General features: G+C 41.1%; 1 protein-coding gene across 4 annotated transcripts; it reads left to right on the top strand.

Moving 5' to 3' along the window:
• The first annotated feature begins 1,361 nt into the window (after positions 1–1,361).
• Positions 1,362–24,323, top strand: cyth1b (cytohesin 1b). 4 transcript variants are annotated; one of them, XM_047609688.1, is made up of 12 exons: positions 1,362–1,501; positions 12,855–12,937; positions 17,498–17,562; positions 18,399–18,465; positions 18,621–18,739; positions 18,931–19,124; positions 19,212–19,360; positions 21,079–21,191; positions 21,757–21,835; positions 21,935–22,006; positions 22,898–23,052; positions 23,647–24,323. In XM_047609688.1, exons 4-12 carry the CDS (start codon positions 18,406–18,408, stop codon positions 23,723–23,725), a joined length of 1,020 nt encoding a protein of 339 aa, XP_047465644.1. In that variant the 5' UTR covers positions 1,362–1,501; positions 12,855–12,937; positions 17,498–17,562; positions 18,399–18,405; the 3' UTR covers positions 23,726–24,323. The 4 variants fall into 4 exon arrangements, with proteins under 4 accessions (XP_047465644.1, XP_047465641.1, XP_047465642.1 ...); XM_047609685.1 differs by lacking the exon at positions 1,362–1,501 and adding an exon at positions 4,902–5,134 and having other exon boundaries at positions 21,079–21,190; positions 21,759–21,835; XM_047609686.1 differs by lacking the exon at positions 1,362–1,501 and adding an exon at positions 7,811–7,979 and having other exon boundaries at positions 21,079–21,190; positions 21,759–21,835.
• The last annotated feature ends 1,514 nt before the right edge of the window (positions 24,324–25,837 follow it).

Here is a 25,837-nt window from a genome sequence, read left to right as displayed (position 1 = left end):
CATTGACATGTTTATCTTCTGCACAAAACCTACATATCCAAAGCCAGTTTATCTAAAGTATATCCTCATATTAACCCAGAAAAATATAACAGTTGTGAATCTTAAGGTCAAAAGTTATCATTCAGCATCATCAGCGTATTTTGAAGGGAAAGTTTTTATTTATTTATTTATTTTATCTGAGAAACAATGAGACGGCGCCATTCGTTCAGACCTCTAGAAATCCAATGTGTTATCTTGAAATTGAGAATATTCAGATAATGTTGAACTTTGTGTCCTCGCTGAAGCTTTGGCCTTGTTTTTTTTTTTTTTTGTCTGATATTTTCTGTTTATACTCTGCAGAGGACACCTTCCCTGTTATCTTATTTGTTTTTTTTTTTGTTTTTTTTATCAAAACCAGCAGCTTAAACTGACATTGACACTCGTGGCTTTGAGTGAAAAAACCACCTCCCATGTTACTGTGAAGTCTGCCGCAGACGAAGAAGAGTGTTCTTTTATGTGCAAGTAAGCACTTCTGTCGATATCATAGTGTTTTTATCGTGTGAGAACTGTGTAACACTTTTTAATGAAGAGTTCTTTATAAATAAAACGTATTATTATTATTATTATATCTCTGCTTTCCATTTAGGTCAGATATTCCCAGGCAAACATGCTAATCAAAGACAGTTAACACTTTAAACATTAGCATAGCTGTTTGTAGCATGCTGTAGCTCGCTGAAGTTAGCAAAGCTAGCAGTCATGGCTGTAAAGGTAAATTATTTTGCATTTTTGAACAATTTTGTATGATAATATACTAATAGTTCATCTTAGGAATAGTTGTAGCTAGGCAGAAACTAAGAATTGTAAGTGTTGTTGTATTTGGTTTTCGAAATTAGCTTAAAGCTAAATCTGTACAAACCTTCATGGACAAAATAGTTAGCTAAATGAATTAATGTATTTCAGAGAAGTACTGCCAGTAAAGGCCGACTGTGATGTCACCTGTAACCGGAACAAAAACTACACCGCAAAGACTACAACCACTGGCCAACTATCCCATAACCTGTTCTTCCTTGTTACAAAATGACTCTTCATAACAACAGTATCTGTAGCTAGGAAGCTAGGAAGAGCTACAATCCGTCAAACAGGGCTGGTTTCTCTCAGTTTGACAGTTTATTCTTTCTATATGGTCGAGTCATTGTTAAAATATTTGAGTATTAAAATGAGAAGAGTTTTCTGTGTTCACCACCTACATTGTGTTTCTCATGAGCTGGTTTTTGCTTTCCCAATCAGTCGGACTTCTCTCTTCCTCAAATAGGTTTTGATTTTCTTTTGGGTGTTTTTTTTTTTCTTCCAGCTTCTGCTTTTGCCGTTTAACAACAGCTCAAAATGCGATCATTTGTTGTGTTCACCTGACATACAGTATGTCTCTCATGTTTGCTTTCTTTTCTTTTTCTTTTTGCTCTATTTTTGGTCTCCACCATCTCTTTAGCTGCTGAATGCTACGTCGTCTTCACCGGATGAGCAGGTATGAAGTGTGGTATTTATGACTCTGAACCGAAACAGAAAAGTTGAGGACAGAAAACCAACAGAAACTCATTATAAAGCCGAGAAGATGATGATGACAGTTCTCTGTAGGTTCATCACGGGCGGCTACTTCACTATACTTGTTAAAGTATGATAGCAGCTTTAAATAGTTTTTTAAAGGCGGGGAGGGGACATGTCAGAAGAAAAAGTCTATAGCATGAAGTGAAATGTCTTTCTTTGGAGGAGGAGGAAGAGGAGGAGAAGGAGAGATTGTTATTTAACTTTGTCGCCCTCTCATTCCCTGCTCTTTTTTTTCTTGGTTGTCATGGCAACCCAATGCATTTAAGAGGCTGAAGGAGTGAAACATAAAACGACTACATCTGAGAGTGGTCCATTCAAGGAATATGTTAGATTCATATTTAACATGGACTTAAATAACACTGTAATAGTTCTGTGACCCTGATACTGAAACATCTGCATATATATATATATGAGGACAGCATGTTTATGATTGGCTTCACTGAAAATAAAAGGGTTAATTACTACTATCTAGATACAGATATATCATTAAAAAACTAAAACAGTGTATGGTACATATAGATATAAATTACAGTTTCACAACTGTAGTTTATTTGACGTCTTAAATATATTTCGTACATGATTTTTAGGCGCAAAGGAGGGATGTCTGTTGAAGATATACACTATGTATATGTACAGTATATGTATATGTAACTTTTTGCTGATAATACTTGTAGACTCTTGCTTGTAATATGAGTATTTATACACTGTGCTTCCTGTACTTTTACTGCTACTCTGTACTTTAGTTTTGAGGCATCATATCATATGCAAAACTGAATTAAAAAGGAACGCTGCTGTGATTTTTCCACCGATATGACGCTGTTGAATATGCGTTGTACCATAAGTACACGGTTTAAATGATTAGCAGCAGCAGGCGGTGCAACACAAGTAACTTTAACCCGACTGCATTTATCGGCTATATATAGAAAAGGTCCAATTTGCTCTCAGTTCGTCAGCTCTCACTGAGTGACAAAGCCTGATGCAGTGGAAACAGACTCTGTAATTTTAAAATTTTGTATGCAAATCACCTAAATGTTCACTGGGGCTACTTACATCATACCACCTACTCTTTCTCTGCTTTTCAGTGCCACCTGTGACGTCTGGTTTCTGTAGCTACATACATATAAACTAATATATATATATATATACCGTGAGTCTGAAGCCAAATGACGTCGTCGTTAACATAGCTGAACAGTTATTCCTGGAGTGAACAGAGAGAGGGACGGAAGTGGCAGAAAAAGTTCAAGTGTGGATGAGGTCAAGTGCAACAGAAAGAGGTCAGCTCTACAGAGAGAGAGAGAGAGAGCAGAGGATGAAACAGATTTAATGAGCGACTGTAGTGTGAATGAGGGTACGGGAACATTTGACAACATCAAAGACTGCAGAGAGATGTGAAAGCAAACCAAACCATCTGACCTACTCACACATTGGTCTTCAGAGTAGTGTGGTTTATATACAGCTGTGGTAAATGGTCCATATAAAGGAGTTTCTAACACATGACAACTGCTGACATTTTTCCACACGTTATTATACAAACATTTTCATTGAACTGTGAAGCAATGTATGATTAGCTTCTACTGCTGACAACATCACTACTCACATCTCACACGTCACACACTACTTCTCCATTAGATAATTTTCCTTCATAATTGTCATCAAGAGAGAATTTTAATGGTAATCTTTTGGAAATGTGTTCAAACTGAGAAAGTTCAGATGGGGTGGTTGTTCTGACCTTGTGTTTTTTCGCTCTGAATTCCTCTCAGCAGACTTCAGGGCGGACAGCTTCCCTGTTGTTGAGGTTGTTTTATCAAAGCTGCAGCTAAAACTGACACTGACATGCTGACAAGTTTAGTATTACAGTATTTTTAACTCATCTGTTGATATCCCATCTTTCCATCTAGGTCAAACATTAGCATGCTAACGTGCTCAAACAAGACGGTTAAAACTATAAACATTGACATTGGTAGCATGTTAGCATGTGGAAGTTTGCAAAGCTAAGCAGTGCTCTGACTCAGAATAGCCGTACTGCTAACACGTGTCATGTGTTATATTACATTACATTTTCTTTGGAAAATTAGCTCACTGTTGATCAAGGTCAAACATTAGCACGATAATGTGCTAATACAAGAAATTTAACAAACATTGGCAGCAAATTATCAGCTTCTTTTTGTCATTTGTTATTGTAGATGGATTATCTTTGTAGTTCCCAATCGAGGTCAAATATTAGCATGCTAGCTTGCTATTCCAAGATTTCTAACACTGTAAACACTAGCATTGCCACTGATAGCATTTTAGCATGCACAATACAACAAAACTAATCATTTCACCCTTTTTTATAGAAAAGTGACAAACTCTCGAGGACACGATGCTTTTTTTTTTGTCTTGGGATCGTAAACACGATGTCTCTGCTAATGCTAACTTGCTAAGTCAAGACTTTTAAACATTAGCTTTGTTGTGTGTGACATTTTTTAGGGTTAGTTGGACAAATTCAGATAGTGTCCATTAGATAATTAGATCTTTATTATAAGTTTACTTCAAATAGGCCATTTATTAAAAATATAATGCATATGGGGGAAGAAAACTATAAGAAAACCGTAAATACACAATATACAAGTACAATAAATGATACACAATACAATATTCTGTATTACATATATATTTTCATCTTAAGCCACTAAAAGAAAACTGCTTTAAACAACACAGTGAGCTGCTAGAAACAAGGCTTGTTGAACCTGCTACCCAGCCGAAAGGCAAAATGATTATTATTCTTTATTCTGACTAATAGTTTGGTGATTCATTTCTATTATAGCTTTAAAAACGGTGCCACGAGAACTCCAGTGAATGCAGCACTTGTAAGGGAGTGAGTACCCCGCAGCAATAGATGGTATTAAGTATTTCTTCCACCTCTGATGTTGTGTGTGTGTGTGTGTGTGTGTGTGTGTGTGCGTTTGTCCATCTCTGACTAAACTAAACTGGACTCTGATAGGTGTGTGGGTGAGTAGAACAGGATGATACGTGGTTGTGTGCATGCGTGTGCACGTTTGTCATCACTTCCAAGAATACTTTAGCAACTGTTCATAGTGACACAACAGTGGGTGTGTGCGTGTGTGCCTATAAATGGTATATGTATCCTTCTGTGTGTGTGTGTGTGTGTGTGTGTGTGTGTGCATTTATTATAAAGTGTATTTTCACTGTGAAAGTGTTGGGTGTGTGAGGCTGAATTCAAGAGTGAGGTCAAGTGTGCGAACAAGAGCGAGGAGGGAGGAGAGAGGGAGAGAGAGCGTGGAGCAGAGAGTATTTTTCTGAGAGTTCGTCAGAGTCTGGTGGCCGTCGGGAGGCAAAACACCGAAGCTCAGTTAGTCAAGGAGTGCTTTTGGTGAAATATGACGACGACTTAAGGAGGAGTGAGGCACAGAGATGCGGGGAGGATACTGTTAGCCTGTTTCCCCAGAAACTCCTGAATACAGTGTTGTGATGGGGACTGTGAGTGAGCTGTGCGCGTCCAGTTTCCAGGCATTTCTCTGTCCTACAGTGCGACCACCTGCTGCATCCACAGGTAGGAGCTTCTCACGAAACACCTGCCTCTGTCTTATTAGAGGACAGAAATATTCAGTTTTAAAACGAAGGAAAGTGCGCTACAAGTCAAATTTCTTCCTTTTTTTATTATTATTCCTGGTCTTTGGTTGGGTTTGTGTTGCTTTTGTGTGCGACAAACACTGCGAGACGCTGAGAGCAACACTGGCACAAAGTGCTATCAGTGTTCAGTTGCCGTGGAGATTTTCAGTTGGGTTATCAAGACATAGAGCGCTCTGTGTGAGCGTCATGCTGTGTTTTTGACATTTCTGTGTTCGTGTACACACATGAGTCAGTGTGTGTGTGTGTGTGTGCGTGTGTGTGTGTGTGAGAGAGAGATGGTGGGCTTGATTTGAGAACATGACGCACACCCATCATCGTCTGGTCCAGGAGCCTCCTCTCCAGTGGGAGCTGGAGTGACATAATCTCCATCGCTGCCCACTGCTCTCCTCTCTCTGTGCAGGTGCTTTCACGCTCGCTCAAACGGCGTCGTTACACAATGAAAAGTCGCTCAGCAGTCGCACAACAGGTTTATTTCTTTCTTTTTTTTGTTTGTGTGTGTGTGTGTATTAATGTTCTTCCTTCAGCTGCTCCTGGTGTTTTCTCTGCTTTCTTTATTTCAAGCCTCCAAGCCTCTAACAGAGAAACCATTTAGCTGTGAAACATTAAACAGATTGAACTGTAGCTTCCTGTAACAGAGATATCTTTATATTCAACTGTTTAAAAAGTATTAGCCGAGGTCCCTACACTGACTCCTGCTATACATGTTGGTTTCATGATTCCCAGGACTCCAGTTTAACTGAAAACATGCAAATTTGATAGTTGTCTATGTTATTCATTTACTTAAGGTGCAAAAATGTGCAACAGCTGAATATGTTTTCTAGAAGATGAAGCTGAACACGGATGGATTTGTGAATGTTGGTCAGACGTCAGAAGCAAATCTTTCATTTAAAGAAAATTCTTTCCACATGTATGGATAATTAGTGGCGGTTTGCTGGACTTACAGCACATCTGTCCAGGACTGTGTGGTTTTAGTCAAAGGTTTAATGAAATAAACCACAGCGTAAACATGAGGAGATTGTCAGAGCCACGTGTGACTCATGAAATGATGTACACCCAAATGATAAGAAGCGTACTCGGGGCGTTTGAGAGGCCCCGGGGCAGATGTCTGCTCTTCTAGATCGGTCATCCAGCTCTGATTAGGGATTTTTAAAGGATGAGTTTGTAACTTGTTTCTAATTGTAGTGACAGTTTGAGTTGAATTTGTCAGTTTTAATCATTTTTAGACACTTTGTTGTGCGGCGTTCACATCACTACAAAATCGGCAGCGACACCTCCTTTGTAAATAAGATGTATTTCTAACCACTTTCTTGTCAAAGAAATAGTCCTTCTGAAAGCCAAAACGTGTCTTTTAAACTCTGTTCTGTGAGCTGACGCCTTAAACTGTGAACCGCAGCAGCTCTTCCTCACCCCGCCTCAACATATCCTGTTTTTGACGTGTCCAAATGCCGAATAAAGCACCGATTCAAGCGCACAGCTGCAATCCTTTGCCCTCCTTTCCTCTGTCCTTCGCTACACCCTCTCCTCTCCCTTCCCTTTTTCTCTGGCACACAAGCCGTCCATCTCTGATACTGAACCTGCTTCCTCCGACTTCACACCCAAATACAGCGCGCCTCCCTTACTTAAGCAGGTGGGGACTGTTATTTTAAAATTAGTTTTATTATGTCTCGTCGGGTCCTGCATCCTCTTCCTGCTTTAAATGGAGAGAAGATTATGTCACTCTGCCAAGGCTTCATTGTGCGCACACTGACAACTTGATAAAAACATTTACACATACCTCGAGCCAAAAAACACTTTAGGTGATTTTCTGGGCACGCACATTCACCTATGTACACAGAAACGGATTATAGACACACTTCAAATATAGACACATGCAGATTTCATAATGTAGACACATATTTTGCTACTATCATTTCCCCTTTTCTCACCACACACACGCATGTTTTCTGCCAGATCACAGAAAAGTACCTGGAAAAGTTGGTGCTAACTGACGAAGTATATTATATATTAATATATATATAAATATACCTTTATATATATATATATATATATATATGTATACATTTTTATTGCATTGTATTTATTTATCTCTACAAGCTACAAAATACGGTTGTGGGGCATTAATAGTTTATTTAACCACTTTTCTAACCAACCTGTGTTACGGGATCTTTAAAAAAACTGTTTAGAAACTCACATAGGCGAAAAAAACATTTCCTGGATGCTCATACAAGAAAAAGGGGAAGAAACTAACTTAGAAATAGCAGTAATCGAGTCATACTAGTCACATAAAATGACTGTAAATTGCAAGTAGTTATTATTATTGTAGAGTAAAAATTAAATAAACTAAACGAGGAAACTTTGATAGATCAATAGTGGAAATACTTTCATAAACCTTAGATGGATCAAGAGATAGATAAACAGGGGGACGCCACCTACTCTCCGATTGGCTGTTGCCGCTGAGTCCGCGCCCACACCTTGCTTTTTCCTCTCTGATTGGCTGTTACCGCAGTGGTCACGCCCACATCCCGCCACTTGCTCTCTGATTGGCTGTTACCCCCCGATGGCACGCCCATACCATCTTCCCCATCACCGGCTGTCTCTCTCCAGTCAGTTGTCACTAACAACCAGCGTTACCCCAAGCGAGTGACTAAATACGCAAATAACTCGACATTTAAACTTACTCAAAGTGACAAATTCGTCTTCGGTTTTCCTCGAGGGAGCGTTTCCAAACAGCCGCGACATGGTTTTGAAGTCGGAGGACGGAGTTGGTAAGTTTCCTGGTCCGCTTTATTAGTTAAGTAGCTGCTAACCTGGAGGCTAACTAGCGACTAGTTTAACTTTGTGTGGATCCCGGTGGGTGGTAGGTTGGGCTAACCGAGGCGAGCACGTACTCAACTCATCTTACTCTTTCATTTCCTGTCAACAGAAAGGAAAGCAACAAGTCTCCAGCTCACTGTTAATTCTCTTTGGTGGTCTTTATTAAATGGCACAAGGGATCTATTATTATTAATGTGGATTGAGGCCAGACCTCTTGGGGAGGGTATGTGCTTATTGTGCAGCATGTGTCTATAAATACAATCAATGTCTCCATTTATTGGCTGGGGAAATGAATGAGTTGCCCTCAATAGTGATAATTCAACAATGATAATTCTTGAATCTTGTGCGGTTCAGACAGACACACAAACTCAGAGAATGGATTTAAAGTCGGCTTCCTCACAGCTGTGCCTCGGTTTCCTGTCACAGTTTCAGCTGCTCTGACAGGATGCATCGTCTTATTCTGCCAGGTTGTCAGCTGTGGTTGAAAAAGGTCGGAAAATATGTTAAAATAGAGAAACCTCTACCTTCTGCTTAGTCTGATTTTCACAGGTTTTGTTCCACTTGAGTGAGCGCTGTCTTATTTTTTAGGTAATTCCACTTTCTGTCATGCGAGGATCTTTTCATTTCTCTTGCAATTTGTTTTTGCCTCATTACTTATTGTACTTTGAAGCCTTAAAGGCTGTGTGAATGCAATCAGTAACCAAGGAGGATTGTATCACTGCGTTGGGCTGGTTATCCTCGAGCCGGGGGGCACTGAAGCGGACAATTATCGCCTTGTGAACACAGAAATGGACAAATATTGCCTCGTGAACGGTGCCAGACGATAAAATTCTCAGTGTACGACACTGCCTTTGCCTTGGGTCCTGGGTCATGCTTTTTTTTCTCTGTGAGCAAACACATGTGATGAGCAGGGAAAGGAAGAATTTGCCAGAACACACAGCTGTTGTGTTTGATATTAGCTGCATTTTGTTCAGGAGGAGTGAGTCAGCGCTGTGGTCTGCGGCGCCCTTCTTATTTCTTTGCCTGTTTTATTATTTTTGAGGAAGCATGCAAACCTGCCACCCTCTGTCTCTCTCTCTCGGACATCGGTGTCCACGTGGGGGAGCCTGTGTTTGACACTCGTTTCTTGGAGGGGGGGCAGGGAGGAGTCAGGATGGACAGGAGGAGGGGGAGAGAGATGAGAGTTTAAGGGTTTCCCCCCTTCACGCACGCTCTCAACCACATTTGTCCTCATCCTCATTTAGCTGTAGGCCTGCCCCCCCTCCACCCTCCACCCTCCACCACCCCCCCCCTCCTCTCATCTCCCCTCTGCTGGAATGAGCGCCTGAGGATTAGAGAGGCAGGGAGGCTGGACCGGAGGACCACAGGATTGGGACTGGGATTGGAAAGCTCGGTCAGAGCCGCTTTATCTCTGTGGAAACGCCGAAATTGGACGACAAAAAAAAAAAAAAAAAAACGGGGCGGCTATGTGCTGGAATTTGGATTCGAGTTAGAGCCGTGCACCCTTTGGCGATGGAGCGATAAACACAGCTGGAGCAAGAATCAACCCGGGGACCCATTGAGATTGGTGGCGAGGGCCACTCTCAGGCAGAATATTCTTCTGGTATGAACTTTAGAATTACGACACAAATCTGTAGAAGTGCCCTGCGTCATCATAACTCCTTGTTCCGGTTTTTGCAGAAATTTACCTGAATGAGTGTGTTTGTGTTTTTCGCGTCTTCCTGTGCAACCTCGTGTCGGCCGGAAACCCTGACAGAACGCACGGTAACGGCAGACTGATTCATGTGGCTTGTTTTTTTTTACGTACGTCAGTGCATCTGCAGGAAGACGCGATGTGCTGCATGACTTGTAAAGCAGAGAGTGGAAGTAGGATAGAGAGCAAACTTTTTGTCTGGGGTTTTTGTCGGTCGTCTCGAGCAGCTGGTCATCGGCAACGCCGCGGTGACAAGGTGTCCCATTACTCGCCAACACAAACACATTTGTGTGTGTGTCGAGACTATGTGGAACAGCTGGTTGAAGAGGGTGTTGTTGTTTACGTCGGCGTGTTTATCGTTTTATTTTGTTTTTTGCCAGGGAGAAGGATGATGTGACAGTGTTTCATTAGCTGTCATAAATCCGTCCTCTCGTTTCCTCCCTTAATGAAAAGATGGAGGGAGGAAGCGTTGAATGTCAGTTTTACTGCGTCCCTGCGCACAATGGTGCGTTATTCTCGTCCTCAGGTTTATAATAAGAGCTGCTCTGGCCCACTTAAACCTCTTTCTGGGTGATGGGCCGTTGTGTCACTGAGTTTGGAGTGTGTAAATTACACCTTCACCCGAGATATGCTTAGGTATGACTAAGCCTTACACATAGTTAGAGACGTCTGCGGGCGTGAAATTACGTTTAAGAACTTTAGTTTGTATATTTTTAAGAATAAACGTCCTAATGTTGGGTTTCTTACTACAGCTTTGCCCGTAGGAAAGTTTGAAGATTGTTTTTAAGGCTTGTCAAGTTAGAGTAGTGATGTTATGTATGTACATTATTCTAAATCTTCACGAATCTGTTTCTCTAGAGAACTGTAGACACTGAGAAACTTCATGATGGCGGAGTGAAGAGAACAGTTTACTCGAATCCCTCGGCAGGACTCCTCTAATGAGGCTGACGAACAGCAGCAGCACAGCTTGACTCGTCCTCTGTAACTGCCTGTTACTCAGAATAAAATGTGCCCTCTCTTCCCCCCTTTTTCTCCGGTTACAGCGCGTTACATGCCTCAGAAAATATCCACATCAGACGCTTTATTACGATGTACCCGGAGGAGGAAGAGCGATTTACAGGCGACCGTGCAGAGATGCAAGGTTTGAAAATCAGTAGATGTGAAACAGGAAACATGCAGATTAGCCACAAACGGTACGGTTTTACACTCCTGACTCCTGTTACTGGAATTATTTCGCCTTCTCAAGTTTTCTTGAGAAAAACCACGAGCCAGGCGGCGTCTGACATCTGCATTTCCCTCCTCTTCCCGGCTTATCGTTCCTCTGCAGATATTGTGTGTGTCTGTTCTATCAGACTCGGTCGTGTACAGTTAGGGGTGTGTTTTGTGTGAAGGGTGGAAGGAAACATTTGAGCTAAACAGATACAGGGACATGTCAAGTCAAACGTGCCAACTATCTGTTATTCATCGGATGGGTACTTTTTTTGAGGTCGAGCTGTTTTTTGTCTCAAAAATTGAACATCTCGTCTCTGTAGCTAAACTTTGAGTCACAAGAGGAGACTAGTGGAGATGAGAGAGTGACCAAGATAGACCTGTGCCACCACATTAGGTATGTTAGAGAAAATAAATGCACTGCGATGTAACAGTCGCCATTAAATCTTATCTTCAGTGTTCAGTTTGTGTTGAACCAGCATCAGAAAGGTGGTAATTCAACTATATTATCAGTATTAGTGTTGGTGGGATTAGTACTAAACAAACAACAGCCTCCATAAACACAGTGAAACAGGTCTCTATTGTTTTATGCTGAATATCACATCCTCCATAAAGCAAAACTGTTACATAAGAGTTAGTTTTCACTAGTGGATCTAATGAGCTGGCAAATGAGTTTAAAGAGTGTCTTTTCATATTATGGTGGGTATAAAGGCTGTTTTATAATACCGTGGAACATAGACGCAGTGATCACGTAGCCGATGACGGTAAAAGTCATTTGTACGTGTGTGCTCGTCAGTCAGGTTTAATTTTTTGTCACCACTTCCTGCTTCGCCACCAAAACTTCCCCGAAATTTCACCGAAAACAAGTCATACAAATGTCGGTATCTCCGAACCTCCTGAGTTAACTCAACCGATTCTTTGTTGATCCAGAACAGTCAATTAAAACAATCACGAAGATGGAGAAGCAGCCGGAAATACTGAAGAGGAAACACGCTGCTACCTCCCAATAAATTCCCAAGAGCTCAAGAGCTGTGATTGGTTCATTTGGTAGTAGCTTGTTTCTGCTTTAGTGTATCCAGCTGCTTCTCCATCTTCGTGATTTTTTTAATTGATTCTCTAGGATCGATAAGGATCGGTCAGATTAACCGAGGAGGTTTGGAGTTACAGACATTTATATGACTCGTGTTCCTGTTGAAGCTACAGCAGAACGTCTCAGCCACCGTTGTTTAAACTGAAGCAGGAAGCAGAAACAAACATCAACCCGATCGGCAAAAAAGATACAGCGAGTCACAGAGTGAGCCAGACTGATGAGCACACAACTATAAATGTCTCACACCGGAGGACGTTCTGTGCGCAAAGGTCCCTGTGCATTTGGACAAGTTACCCATTAGCAAACACAATCTTTTACTTTGTTTCAGTAAACTCAGTCAGTTTTATTAAATCCGTTCCAATCTGCAGAGGAGTTCAGTCTCTCCGTGCCCTACACGACGCCTACGAGGTTTCTATCATTAATGTAGCACAAAAACAGCATATGTCGCCAGAAATGTAACACTCAGAAACTGTGAGAGCGTATTTGATTCATACAAAACAAGTCTGTCAAAAAAAAGTGTCAACTAAATTGGAGAACATGTTTATTGTGTGACATTTGTAGCTTGTTTAATAATTCTCAGATTGTGTGTGTTTAAGACAAAGGGGTTTGATTTCATCCTCTAGCCGTGTGGCAGGGGGGTTGTAATGTGATGGATCAAAGATTGGGTTGCCATAGTGACCCAGACCAGTGGGACTCTCAGGTCTCTCTTTTGTTCTTCTGTACGTTGTAACGTGTGTGTGTGCGTGTGTATGTACAGTTATTTTGTGTTGCGTTTGTGGGGACGGTAGAATATTCGATGTCTGAGTGCTTTGTGTACTTGTGTTGTCTCCTCAGTGCCTGATGACCTCAGTCCAGAGGAGCGACAGGAGCTGGAGAGCATCCGCCGCAGAAAAGAAGAGCTCCTGCAGGACATACAAGTAAGAATACACTCACACACCATATCATTGGTTCATTAGTCCATTAGTTTCCTAAAAATTATAAATACAAAATGGTCTGTAGCCTAATGTGCACAGCTAACTTCAATAATTCACCCTCCGTTGCTGACAGCCAACCAGAGGACTCCTGTCCTTTGTGAAGTCCTGACTTCCTGTGTTACTGTTGCTAGGTTAGACAAACACTGGTGATGTAGTGGGCTGTTTCCGTGGAAGGACCGGTAATCTGGAGTCTGGAGGCTAACATTAGCAGCCTGGCTAAAGTCTGGTTTCAGTTCTACCAAAATCTCCCTCCTGCGTTGCTGTCGTTTGTCTAACGTAGCAACGGTAGCACGGGAAGTTTGGGACTAGACAAGACTTGAGAAGTCTCTGGAGACTGATCAGACGAACCAACGGGATCAAACCTGGAACTTGAACCATGTGCACAAGGCAGAAAGGCCCCGAATCCCTTGTTTTGCCTCTTTGGGCCTGTCAACAATGCATTACTGTTACCTATAGCTGTGGATACAAAAAAAAAAGCAAAGCTAAAATAAAGTCTTCTTTCGTTTCTAAATGACTTGTGGGCAGTTGAGGTTTTTATTAGAAACATCTGAGGGCGGTGCCCATCTTAAACTGGCATGATGTGGGCCTGTTAACAACCACATACTTGCCTGCAAAACCTAAACATCCCCATTTGTCTGTCTGTGAAAGGTTCTCAGTCATCCAGGTCACGGTATATCAAAAAAAAAAAAAAAAATGGACTCGTTGACCTTTTCTAAGAAGACGTTTCATCTGAGTAGCTTCTTCAGATCTAAGAGGCTGGTGGGAGGTTGAGGTTTCTGATGGGTTATACCCACAGTTTCCTATTTAAACTTCAATGACCCACCAGTCCCTTAGATCTGAAGAAGAGTGGCCAAACGTCTCCTCCGAAAAACTCTACGTCTAAGTCCAGCTGCCTGTTTTTTTGGATCCCCATTTAGCTCTGAAGATGCCACTTAGATGGTGGTGAAGCGTCTTCAAGAAAACTCATCAAGTCCAGCTGCTTTTGTTTTAGCAAATTTTGTTTGTTTTTTAATATACAATGACCTGGACGACTGAGAATCTTCTCAGACATGCTTTACAGCTGTGCATGATTTATTTATGAGATGCTGTCTGGACTGAAATATACCAGCACAATCAAGTAAACTTGCTTTTAGATTGGTTGCCACTTTTATGTGCATTTACCATCATGTGCTGTTGTTTTGACTGTACATTACATTAAAGAAAGTAGATTAGAGAAAATGATTTTTTTAAGTATTTTCCAGAAGTTACAGGAAGCGTAACGATGCCCTGGATACAGCGAGTAACACGCTGGGCTGCAACACGACCCCATTTATTCGTCCTATTATTAGTGTTAAATATTAATTGGCTTTTTACAGTTTCTATTCATCATGTGCCACAGATTGAACTTACAACTATCACTGACCTCGACCTGTTACGAAACCGTTTTCTTCTTCCTAATCACATCACCCACAGCTAATCCAGTTTTCTGATCTGAAGTTTGCGTGAGATGCACATTTTCCCCACATTCTTCTTCTTCTTCTTCTTCTTCATAAATACCAGTATATGTTCAGGCCCTTCTTCTGTCCTCCGTCTGTCTTCTAACTAAACCTTGACTAAACACTTTATGAAAGGGAGTTTCTTTGTGTCCTCGCCGTGAACCGTGTGGTTTCCCCGGACTCTCTCGCATTTTATTTTTCCAAACCATTTCGCATAGTTTCAGACCAGAGAAGAGCAGGAATTACAAACAAACAAACCGGTCTGTTTTGCTTTGTAGTTTTCTCCCTCTTTGTCTGAATCGTTTCCTCTTTTCGTCCGTGTCCTTGAGTATTTTTCATGTCTAGACCGATGTGCCTGGGGAGGTGTGTTGGAGGTAGGACCATTGGAGCGTTACTGTACACATTCAAGACAGATGATCGTCTTTGGGTTGGGGGGTGGACCTCTCGTGAATGTACAGGCTCTTTCTGCCTGGAGGGAAAGGTTAACCCCCCCACACACAACCTTTAATAAATTAACAGGATCGCCTCTGTCAGCTCTTTTATTCGGGTGCACTGGTTTTGCAGGATGAGGGACACAATTCGCCCTTAAGTATCTCGATATACGCTCACTTGCCAGTTCATTAGGTACACGAGTGAAAGCAAATGCAGCTTCACGCTAGTGTACCTAATGTTTTGGCAAGTGTTTTGACTCAAATCAGCCCTCAACTTATTTTTTTTTTCCCCAGTGTGTCAGCTGTGAGGATTTAATTGTCTTATTTGACTCGGTAATTATTTAGTAAATGGATTAATAATCATTAATTCTCGTCTATTCACTCTACACTTCCGTTTATGATTTAAATACCAAGCAATTAAATTATCTAACGATACGCAACAGAGACCGGAGTTTCCTGTATGATCAGTCAGAGCTTGGAAACTCACCAGGAATGTGTCTGAGTTATCTGGAGAGAGGTGTGGTCCGGGGTTACCGATTCAAACATGTGCTAATCTGTACAGTATACATATTACTCCGCTTTGTGATCCTTTAATCACCGTCTCACAATAGTCCCCGGAGGCGAAGGTCTGCGGAGTAGAATCTTGGCACCAGCCTTTATGAACCTGTAACACTCGCTCCCTCGTTTGCGGTTTTATTTTTGAAGTCAGCTGAAGTTAGATGCCTTTAAATAAATGTCTGGGGGCGGGTTCTGGTGGCAGGTTTGACTTCGGATCCAGTTTCATGTCTTAATATCACCAGCAAAAATAAACTGACGCTTTTAGCATGTTGATTCTAGCCGGTGATATATCAACAAAACGACTACAAAATGCAGTTTTTGAAGGAGGATGTTCATGTTCATCGACTGTATGAAATGAAGACAAAGATTATGAGACAAAAACTAAAATAAAGTCCCCTCACGTCCTCTCACAACCTTCATACCAGCGTGGGGCGAAAATGGGAAACAGGAAGAGCTACTATTAGCTAGGAAGCTAAAATTCGATGACTAAAGAAGAACGAGGGCTCTGCTATTATTAAAAAGTTTAATTTCAGTTGCATTAATGGCTAGAGATGTAGACAGTTAAAAAACGGAAGAAATGTGTGTTGATTTAAATCAGCTGAGATGAAAAATGAATCGCTATGCGTTTTTTTAAACAGCGTAATCTAGTTTTCAGTTCATTTGATCGACATCATACATCACTACATAAAAAAAACGATTTAATTTCATTTGTTTAAGAGAAAATATAATATAAAATATATATATGTTTTTTAAATATGCATTCATTGCATAGTTTGTGTGTTGAAGTTGTGTTGAAGAAATGTGTTAAATAGAAACAAGAAATAATTAAACAAAACTTTTCTAGTCATAATCGAAACAAAAATGTGTCATCAATCAAGTATCGAACATCGTATCGAATCGTGAGTTGTTTGTATCGTTACGTCCCTATTAATGACACAAAAGAGCAATTTCTTTATTTCCCTTCTCACGCTGCTGCTACGGTGTCCAACACGGATCAAACAAGCTCAAACAACTCGAGGAAAAGTTGAATTATTTGCACAAATGTCACAGACATCTACGTCCTTCTTCACGTTTATATGACCCTATCAGCTAAATGTGCATCCACAAGGCACACAAAGACACACGTGTACACACACACAGACACACATGGACACACACACAGACACACATGGACACACACCGCCTCCGGCCGGCGACGCTGTATAAACTGACTGATGGGAGTTTATTGCCAAGGTTGATTTACTTTGGCGGCGGCCCTCTCCTCTAAGCCCCGCCCCCCCCATCTTACCCTCGGGGCCCCGGCGGCTAATGAGCCGCGACATATTCCAGTAACGGAGACAAAGGATGCAGTTTGTTTACGAAGGCACGTAACTAGGAAAATGCACATGGAGGAGTTTTATTTACCTTAGTTTGAGGGTGATTACAGCTCTAATCTAAGACGCCGGTCTCCTCTTCTATAATTATCTCCGTCCATTATCTTTTCTGCTGTGCTCAGTGTTTCTCCATCTGTTTCTCTCCTCTTCCTCTCCCCCCCCCCCCTCTAGCCTCTGTTTCTCCCTCCGCTAAGCCAGTCAGAGTCTTTGATCCTGCACATTCCCTGTGTCCCACACCAACGGGACACCCAAACAGACCGGGGGGGGGGGGGAGTGGTGCAGGGCTGATAAATCTGGGTCAGCACAAGGGAGGGGAGGGGAGGACGAGGGGAACGAGGGGAAAGGGTGGCGGGTTCCGACCCCAGAACAGGTGCTACGGATCCCAGAGAGGATTTTAAAGTAGCGAGTCTCCGGGCCGAGAGGCAGACAGAATGTGTCTGAGAGCGCGTGACTCACGTCTGCACTTTTTAGGGGTTTTAGTTGGTCCTCGACATGTCTGGATGTGTGCGATGCCGCTGGAAAACAGACAAACTATGTGTGATTAACTTGGGACAGCGTGATCGTTGCCTCCCCGGAGGTTCATGTCAGATACGTTGTAAAAATCACATGTTTACAGTACGATTGTCGTTTTGTAACGTCTTTCTGTGTGTGTGTGTCTGGTTTCAGAGGCTGAAGGATGAGATAGCCGACGTGACCAATGAGATTGAAAGCCTGGGCCTGACTGAAGAGAGGTAGAGTGTCTCTCTGTGTTGCCGTGTTTGTGCGTAGGCAGCGCCGCTCCGCTCGGCCTTTGTTTTGGTGGGAGCGCGCTCATAGTCGCACAAAATGGTCATAGTCGCACAAAAATTCAGCCTCCTGCTTCATGGTATTGTTTAATTATTGATTATCAACTTATCTTGTTTAACGTGCATCAGTGTTACAAAATGGGTTTTAAAATCACATTTTATCACAACATGAAGTCCTTAAACTGGTTATTTTGTTTCCCAACAATATCTTTATTTATTTTAACACAGTTTAACAATCACACAAAAACACATCATAACAACACACCGTCCCCCAACATGTTCACTTTAAATACTAACAAGAGTTAAATAATAAACAAAATAAATGGAAATCCTGGTCTAAATAGACAAAAACACGACACAGACAAAAGTGACAGTCATTTAAAATGAAAGGAAACATTTCAAAATTAAAAATCTTGGACCAAATAAGTAAATAACTTGACACAAAAGGAAAGTAAAATGAATGTAAAAACGTAAAATTTGATGCAAAACGGTTCATTTAAAGTCAGTCTTTTAAGTTTCCATACAAGTAGAAAGTTTTAAATATATATATATATCAGACATATCAATATTTGTGTAATGTGGTCAGAAAAAAAACTATACTAATATACTCAATGTAGTGGTTCAACACTTAAAGCTTAGTTATTTATTTACTTTACGTCAATGATAGAAATGACATAAAATAGAGAAAAGCAGCAAATATTTGGTGTTTTGTTTTTGTTCGATAAATAACATAAAGTACTGACACTGTATTTGTTTTGTCTTTCTTTTATATCTGTCTCCAGGAAAAGTATGCAGAGGAACAAACAAATGGCCATGGGCCGGAAAAAATTCAACATGGACCCTTCCAAGGTAAATAAATTTCACTTCCTTCTTTCACGTAACCGAGAAAAATGAAACTGCAGCTATTTCTGTTCATCGTGTCAACCTCAACATGAAAAAAAACAACTAAATGTTCACCTGTAGTTAAAGACTCTTTGTAAAGACTTTTTGTTTTTCTCCATCAGGGGATTCGTTTCTTGATCGACAGCTCGCTGCTGAAAAACACCAGCGACGACATCGCCCAGTTTCTCTACAAGGGGGAGGGGCTGAATAAAACGGCCATCGGCGACTACCTGGGGGAGAGGTCAGTGACGCCGAAGACGTCCTCTGTGAGACGAAGGACACGACTTTAAAATAAATAAATAAATGAATGAGGCCTTGTTCATGTAGAGTAATAGATGACGTGATGGTGGATCAGTAGATCTAACACATCATCCACGAATCAGCTTTTAGTCACGCAGCTCTTAAAGTCAAAGATCTTTTCGTGTCGCGCAGAGACGACTTCAACATCGAGGTCCTTCACGCCTTCCTGGACCTGCACGAGTTCACCGACCTCAACCTGGTGCAGGCGCTCAGGCAGTTCCTGTGGAGCTTCAGGCTGCCCGGCGAGGCCCAGAAGATCGACCGCATGATGGAGGCGTTCGCCCAGCGCTACTGTCACTGCAACCCGGGCGTGTTTCAGAGCACAGGTACACGAGAGTGTGTTCAAAGGGGCAGAATATGGAGAATATAAAGTAGAAAAACACATCAGACGAACAATTTCTTTCTGCTTTCAGACACCTGTTACGTGTTGTCGTTCGCCGTGATCATGTTGAACACCAGTCTACACAACCCCAACGTGAAGGACAAGCCCACGGTTCAGAGATTCACGGCCATGAACCGAGGAATCAACGACGGAGGAGACCTGCCGGAGGATCTGCTCAGGGTGAGGAGCAGCTGATGCACCGACATCCATAAAAAGAGAGTCTGACCAGGTGTTAGCTGTGCTCGTAGAGCTGATGACGTAAGATTCAACCGACCGCGACGTCTAATTTAGATGGAAAACAGCAAAGTGTTCAGTGACGGGGACGAAAATCCACAGTCGTAGTGTGAAAATAACGTTTAATCCGTCAAATGTCCCGATTTATTTTTATTTCACTGCAGCTCAACAGGGAAACGCAAAGAGATTAGATGTGTGCGATGAAAGACATTAACAGTGTCTGACTCCAAATGTGTTTCTGAAGACGTTTAACCATCATTTAAATGTTTTATTTCTAACAACTTTTACACTTTAAACTCACACGACTCTGGTCGTGTCACTTCCTGTGTTTCCATTTCCCCGAGAAATGAGCGAAAGTATAAATAAGTGTTAATGGAAACGGCTGCATTTAAAAGAAGCCTCAAATACTAGTAAAACATTTTTACACTCTCATGAGGTGGTTTTTCAAAAATGTAGCGCAAAAAGTGCAATGGAAACACATTTTTTCACACTTTTTTTTCACACTTTTCTTTTTCACAGACGGGGTCACGTGACCAGTTCATTTAAAATCCATCTTCCTCAAAGCGACGTCTCAAGTGATGAGAATTTAAGAGAATTATGGTCAATCGTGATACGAGACTTTACGAGAATTGCAGCTCATTTGCGAAACGCACACAAAGAGCAACTGTACGTTTCCAAGTTACAGTAATTTCACTTTTATTTAGAGAAAAACTGCAGTGGCACAATATTTACCTTCAATTAGAGGATTTTTTTTCTTTTAGATTAACCTGGATGTTTCCTCTTTCTGCACAGAGACCAGTAACAATCCATTAGCAGCCAAAAACTCAAGACTCAGGGTGTGAAAGACACAAAACTTTTCTCAAAGAACCACCTGGACGATGGTGAAGCATCTTCAGTGAAACCCAAACAATCCAGATGTATAGTATAAACAGTGTTGCCACAGTAACCCTGTAAAGTAATCTGATTACCGATTACTCCTTTAAAAAGTAACTTAGAAATCAGTTACATTCAGCATCTGCCAACCCCCTTCAAAGACACACGCACACACACACACACATATATATATATATATATGGTTTCATTGTTTTACTTTGCATCAAAATAACCATGATTATTATATAAAGAGTAACTTATCAGAAGACACTTTACTTTAAATATCAGGTATTTGAATTTTCTTTATTGCTTAGACTTTGTTTTAACAACAGCATGACATCTACGTGGCATTAGTTCCTCAAGGGATATTTGCATGAAACTCTCAAAAGCCAGAGTTAAAGTGAATAAGTAAACTGTGATTTGTTTTTTTTTTGTTTTTTTTTTTCACTTTCGCACTGAAGTTGTGACTCTTGCAAAACTTCTCGACCCTAAAACTAAGCCCCTTTTTTTTTCTTTAGCCGACATTTATTCAGCAGTGGTCGGGTTAACGCACAGCTAAAGGTAAATTGAGGAAAGTGGTTCAATAAAAGCAAATGTAACTCATGCTGGTTTTGAAGAGAGGAATAGTGAACATTAGACAGGAGGAACTGTTAAAGCTATTTTAAAGTCCACATCATCACATACATTGCAGGCGTTGACTCCCACTCTCTTCCTGCTACAGTCACGCTCACATCCATTGTTGTTGTTATTATTATTAATCCATGTCATCTCTGAATCCACGCTCTGTGCAGAACCTGTACGACAGCATCAAGAACGAACCCTTTAAGATCCCGGAGGACGACGGGAACGACCTCACGCACACCTTCTTCAACCCCGACAGAGAAGGATGGCTGCTGAAACTCGGTACGTGAACTACAATTGCTCCAGTATAAACAGTAACAGGTTGGCCCCCTAGTGGACGGGATGTGTAACAACACCTTTTAAGACCTCACATAAATATTGTTGGACATTTGACATTTATTTTATGTGACACTCTTTATTGATGTTCTTCTCGTTTGTTTTGTGTTTCATGGTTTTGACTCCAGGAGGTATGTACCCTCAGCTTTAACGCACTGCTTTGCTTCCGAGCTGCCCCCCCCCCCCTCCCCCTTTTCTGACCTTCCACCGGCCCTCACCAGCTGTGTGCATTCACCTTTACATCTACGGCTTCAGCCAAAAAGACGGCAGATCATTTTCATATCCGACTTCACCCTCTGCTGCGCGCTGCTGCTGTGCCCCCCCGATGTGAAAAAGTGTCTGGTTTCACATCCGCTTCTAACCGCTGGTCACGACCCACGTTTTAACCTCAGCTTTTTGCAGGCTTCTATTAACCTGCCCATGTGTGTCGTCCGTGTGCTTCAAAGTGTCGCCATCGATAATAAAGTTTTTATTTTTTTATTTCATTGAGTTCCCACCTGTGATCTGTCTCCAGGTGGACGAGTGAAGACCTGGAAGAGACGCTGGTTCATTCTCACAGATAACTGCCTCTACTACTTCGAGTACACGACTGTAAGCGACGGCTGTGAGAGGAGAGATGTCTGCTCAGATAAGTTATACTTAGAGCCTTCACTCTGTAATTTATCTTCTCTCTCTCTCTGTGTTTACAAGGATAAGGAACCCAGGGGGATTATTCCACTGGAAAATCTGAGCATCAGAGAAGTTGATGACTCCAAGAAACCGGTAAACTGCCGAGCTCTCGGCTCGTTCTCACACTTTTTGTTGTGTGGTTGAAGGCTGCTAGATGTCTGGAAGTTTGGTTGCATGTCAGGGAAAAGGAGAGAACGAGACAGAACTGATTTCTGTTAAGAAATTAATCAATTATTAAATATGTAGTGATGTCTGTAAAGGAACAGGACACATGAATATGACGTCCAACGGACAAACGGCACATAACTCCTGTCCTTTGTTGTGTCTGTGTGAAAAGATGTAACTCTTTATGCCACCAGGTGGCAGTGATGAGCATCCGACGTTTAAAAAAGGAAAAAATAAAAAGAAACGGCTACGAACTTTGATACAGAGCTGTTTGTGTTGACCAGTCACAGACGAACACACAGGACTTCAAACATCTAGTCATCACTTTAACAAAGACTCTTTTTCTAGGTTAAACAGATAAATAAATATAATTTGCTAATTTCAGATCTGGTCTAAATACACTCCAGTTTATTACATCGTATAAAACATACAGTAAATCTTCAGATTTTATGATTTTTATTTTATTATTTTTTAATACTGAAACCATTTTAGAGACGTGTTGATTCGACTGTTGACCTGTAGTGGAGTTAAACTTACACTTGAGTTTATCTGCTGCAGTTTATCTCAAGTGTTTGGACAAAATAATAGAAACACACATTTAAAAATGGCTTCAATAAACCTTCACAGAAGTTTAATTTCCTGTATTAGTTCATAAGACGTGTATCTAATAAACCAGAACACCTGAGTGTAAATCAGCTTTAGCCTCCGTTAATCACTGATGCATTAACTATTTATCTCGTGGATTAAGCAGTTGATTGTCAACGACTTGTTTCTGGCCGTTTTCCCTGACGTCTGTCTTTGCTTCGTTCCTTCTCCCAGAACTGCTTCGAGCTCTTCATCCCCAACCACAAAGATCAGGTGATCAAGGCCTGCAAGACGGAGGCGGACGGCCGCGTCGTCGAGGGCAACCACACTTTCTACAGAATCTCTGCCCCGACCGCGGAGGAGAAGGACGAGTGGATCAACAGCATCAAGTGAGTCACACGGCGTCTGCTGTGGAGTCAAAACGACGACGGCGACGACGATGATGATGATGATGAGGGATGGGCATCGAGGTTCAATCCATTAGCTTCACGCTTATCGATTCTTTTCATGTCGAATCTTTTCGTTGAAGCGTGTCACTCAATAGTCCGTCCTTAGTCAATCTACTGCATTGATTCCTCCCTCAACCGGTAGAAAATACCGTGATTATGCATGAAAAATAATACTGTGATGTAGATTCGTGGTCACACCAGCAGCTCTAAATGCAACGTGCAATTTAAGCAGCACTGTAATCTTAACCAAGGGCGTCAACACGTCAACATGCTGAATCATGTGCTCCACAGTCTCAGCAGAGCAGCGCCGGTGACGACCCACTGCCCAGATCTGTTTACTTACACGAGCTCTTATCTCTTGTTTAGAAACTCCGTGTAATTCCTGCCGTTTTTCTAAACTTCTACTTTTTTCCAAAACTGAAAAATTCACAGGAGGAATTGATAAGGGGATTTGATAATGACATCGGTATCAGTAAAATCTTATGATGATGATGATGGAGGAGTTTAACCGCGCTTCCTCTCGTCTTCCTGCAGAGCGGCCATCAGCAAAGACCCGTTCTACGAGATGCTGGCGGCTCGTAAGAAGAAGGTCTCGTCTCTGAAGGGGATGTAGAGCCGCTGGGGATGGAAACACGTCGTCCTGCTGAGGTGATATTCACCCGGACCTGGCAACTCAGAGGACTCGGCTCCTCTTTAGTTTTTCTCAACCGCTGGACTCTCAGATCCCTCCGTTACAGGTTTGACCTCCTGTTCACGCTTTCACTTCTCATCTCAGGCCAAACCTCTTGAAACCCCCTCCCGCCCCCGTGTTCGACGGTCACGCGTCTCCACCGCGACTCAAAACAGGACAAAAGAAATGTGGATGTTAAATTATGACTAAAAAAAATAAAATAAAAAGGTTCCTGCGAAAGGACACGTGACTGGAGGAGAAGTGGGATTAAATGCTGGAAAGTTACAGGATGAGTCAAACTGCACAAACATTTCAAGTCTAATCTATTTCAGGACTCGTTAATCGTCCTCTGACCTTCATTTCCTTTAGTTTGTTGCCATGTAAAAGCTTTTTTTTTTGTTGTTTTTCTACGTCTGTTTTCTCTTTGTCAGCGCGCCGTCATGAAAATGAAGGTAATGCCTAAATATTTATTTATCCAGATTTCTTGTAATTTATTGTTTTCTTTCTTATTTTTTTGTCTCATTAAAAGTTTGCAAACCAACCAACTCCTTTGATTGTGCGTTGATGAAATTCTTGCCCTGAGATTCAGGCTTAAAGGAGGTTGACGCTGTGATGACAATTAGTTCACGTACGACTTAAAGACGCCACGAATATTAATCATCACTTAAATATTTATTTAAAAAACCTCAGTTGACGCTTCTTATCTCCGTCTCGCATACTTTACACAAACATTCACGCGTCACCTGAATGGCCTTATCTACTCCATCTACATTTTTTCGCCTCCATTACTTCCTGCTTCCTGCTTGTGTTTATCTGAGCAGATTGTTTCGCGTCTTTCTAGTTCTGCCACGCGGCCGTCGGATTTGAAAACGACGATCGGGAGATGAAAGAGCGAGTGGCGAGGCAGAGCGGGGAGATTCTCCGCGGCCGTGGCCTGAATAAACAATAAAAACGTGTCACGAGTAAAAGCAGATGATCAGAAAAGATTTAAAGAACCTGAGAGAGAACTCCTCGGTTTTTTTTGGTCCTTAATTTAAAGTGGGCGGAGTCAAATGAGGCACCTGTTAATTTGATCAAACCACGCCCACATTAGCCTGAAGTCATAAATAATTAATTAATGGTTCTGAAGCTTCATTTAATTGTAAATATATAATGAAGTTTACGGGGAGTTTTACTTTGGATGCAACAGGAAGCTGCGTTGCCTTTAATTTAATCTCTCGATGAGAAGATTTAAAAGCGACTTTAAAATTACTGCTTCATTTGTTTTGTCGACTTGAAACCTGCTCAGTGAGTATTTCTCTAAACCAGTAATGACCGTTTTTTATGGCTAAAATTGAGAAATTATCATTTCATGTTGGTTTATTTAACATTTAGTCAAAGTTGAGACACATTAAGCCTCATACCAGATTTTAAAATTGTTACATTGTAACTATTAAGAGACAAAAGTGTCGTCTTCGCCCCAAAAATAACTTTTATTCTTTTTTTTTTTTACATCAATCTTTTAATCCACTTCAGTCCTAATCACAAATACCAAAAGTTTGATAATATTCTGACTTTTAACCCTTTATATGCCAGTGCTTGTGATGGCACCAAAAATTTCGGGGAAAAAAAGACAAAATTTGAAATATTACGATGTAAATACAAAGTGGATTTAATAGCATCATTGATTTTGATCGATTTTTTTAATTTTTTTTTGTAGTGCCTGATTTACAAAAATATACATTGTTGCCATTAAGGGACAAACGTGTCCTCTACAAAAATGCCCTAAAAACAGCATGTTAATAATTTTCTTCTTTTTTTTTTTTTTTTTTTTTTTTTACATAAATCTTTTAATCCACTTCAGTCCTTATCACAAATACCAAAGATTTAATTGATTTCTGACTTTTTCACCGTTTGTGTTTATATGATGGAAACAAAAACAAAAAAAAAAACACTGGAATATAAAGGCTTAAAAGTCAGAATATTATCAAACTTTTGGTTTTGGTGATTAGTAATGAAGTGGATTAAAAGTTTTATGTAAAAAGAAAAATTAAAAAATATTAATATAAGTTATTT

This window comes from Mugil cephalus, chromosome 16, assembly GCF_022458985.1.
Source record: "Mugil cephalus isolate CIBA_MC_2020 chromosome 16, CIBA_Mcephalus_1.1, whole genome shotgun sequence".
Lineage (NCBI taxonomy): Eukaryota > Metazoa > Chordata > Actinopteri > Mugiliformes > Mugilidae > Mugil > Mugil cephalus.
Note: the sequence above shows the minus strand (reverse complement) of the source record. Positions and strands in the feature narration are given on the sequence as shown.

Coding starts and splice junctions, on each gene's coding strand:
- cyth1b (XM_047609685.1), top strand. CDS start 5,053: ATGGGGACTGTGAGTGAGCTGTGCGCGTCCAGTTTCCAGGCATTTCTC. Junction 18,466..18,620: donor TCAACATGGACCCTTCCAAG/GTAAATAAATTT, acceptor TTTCTCCATCAG/GGGATTCGTTTCTTGATCGA. Junction 18,740..18,930: donor GGCGACTACCTGGGGGAGAG/GTCAGTGACGCC, acceptor CGTGTCGCGCAG/AGACGACTTCAACATCGAGG.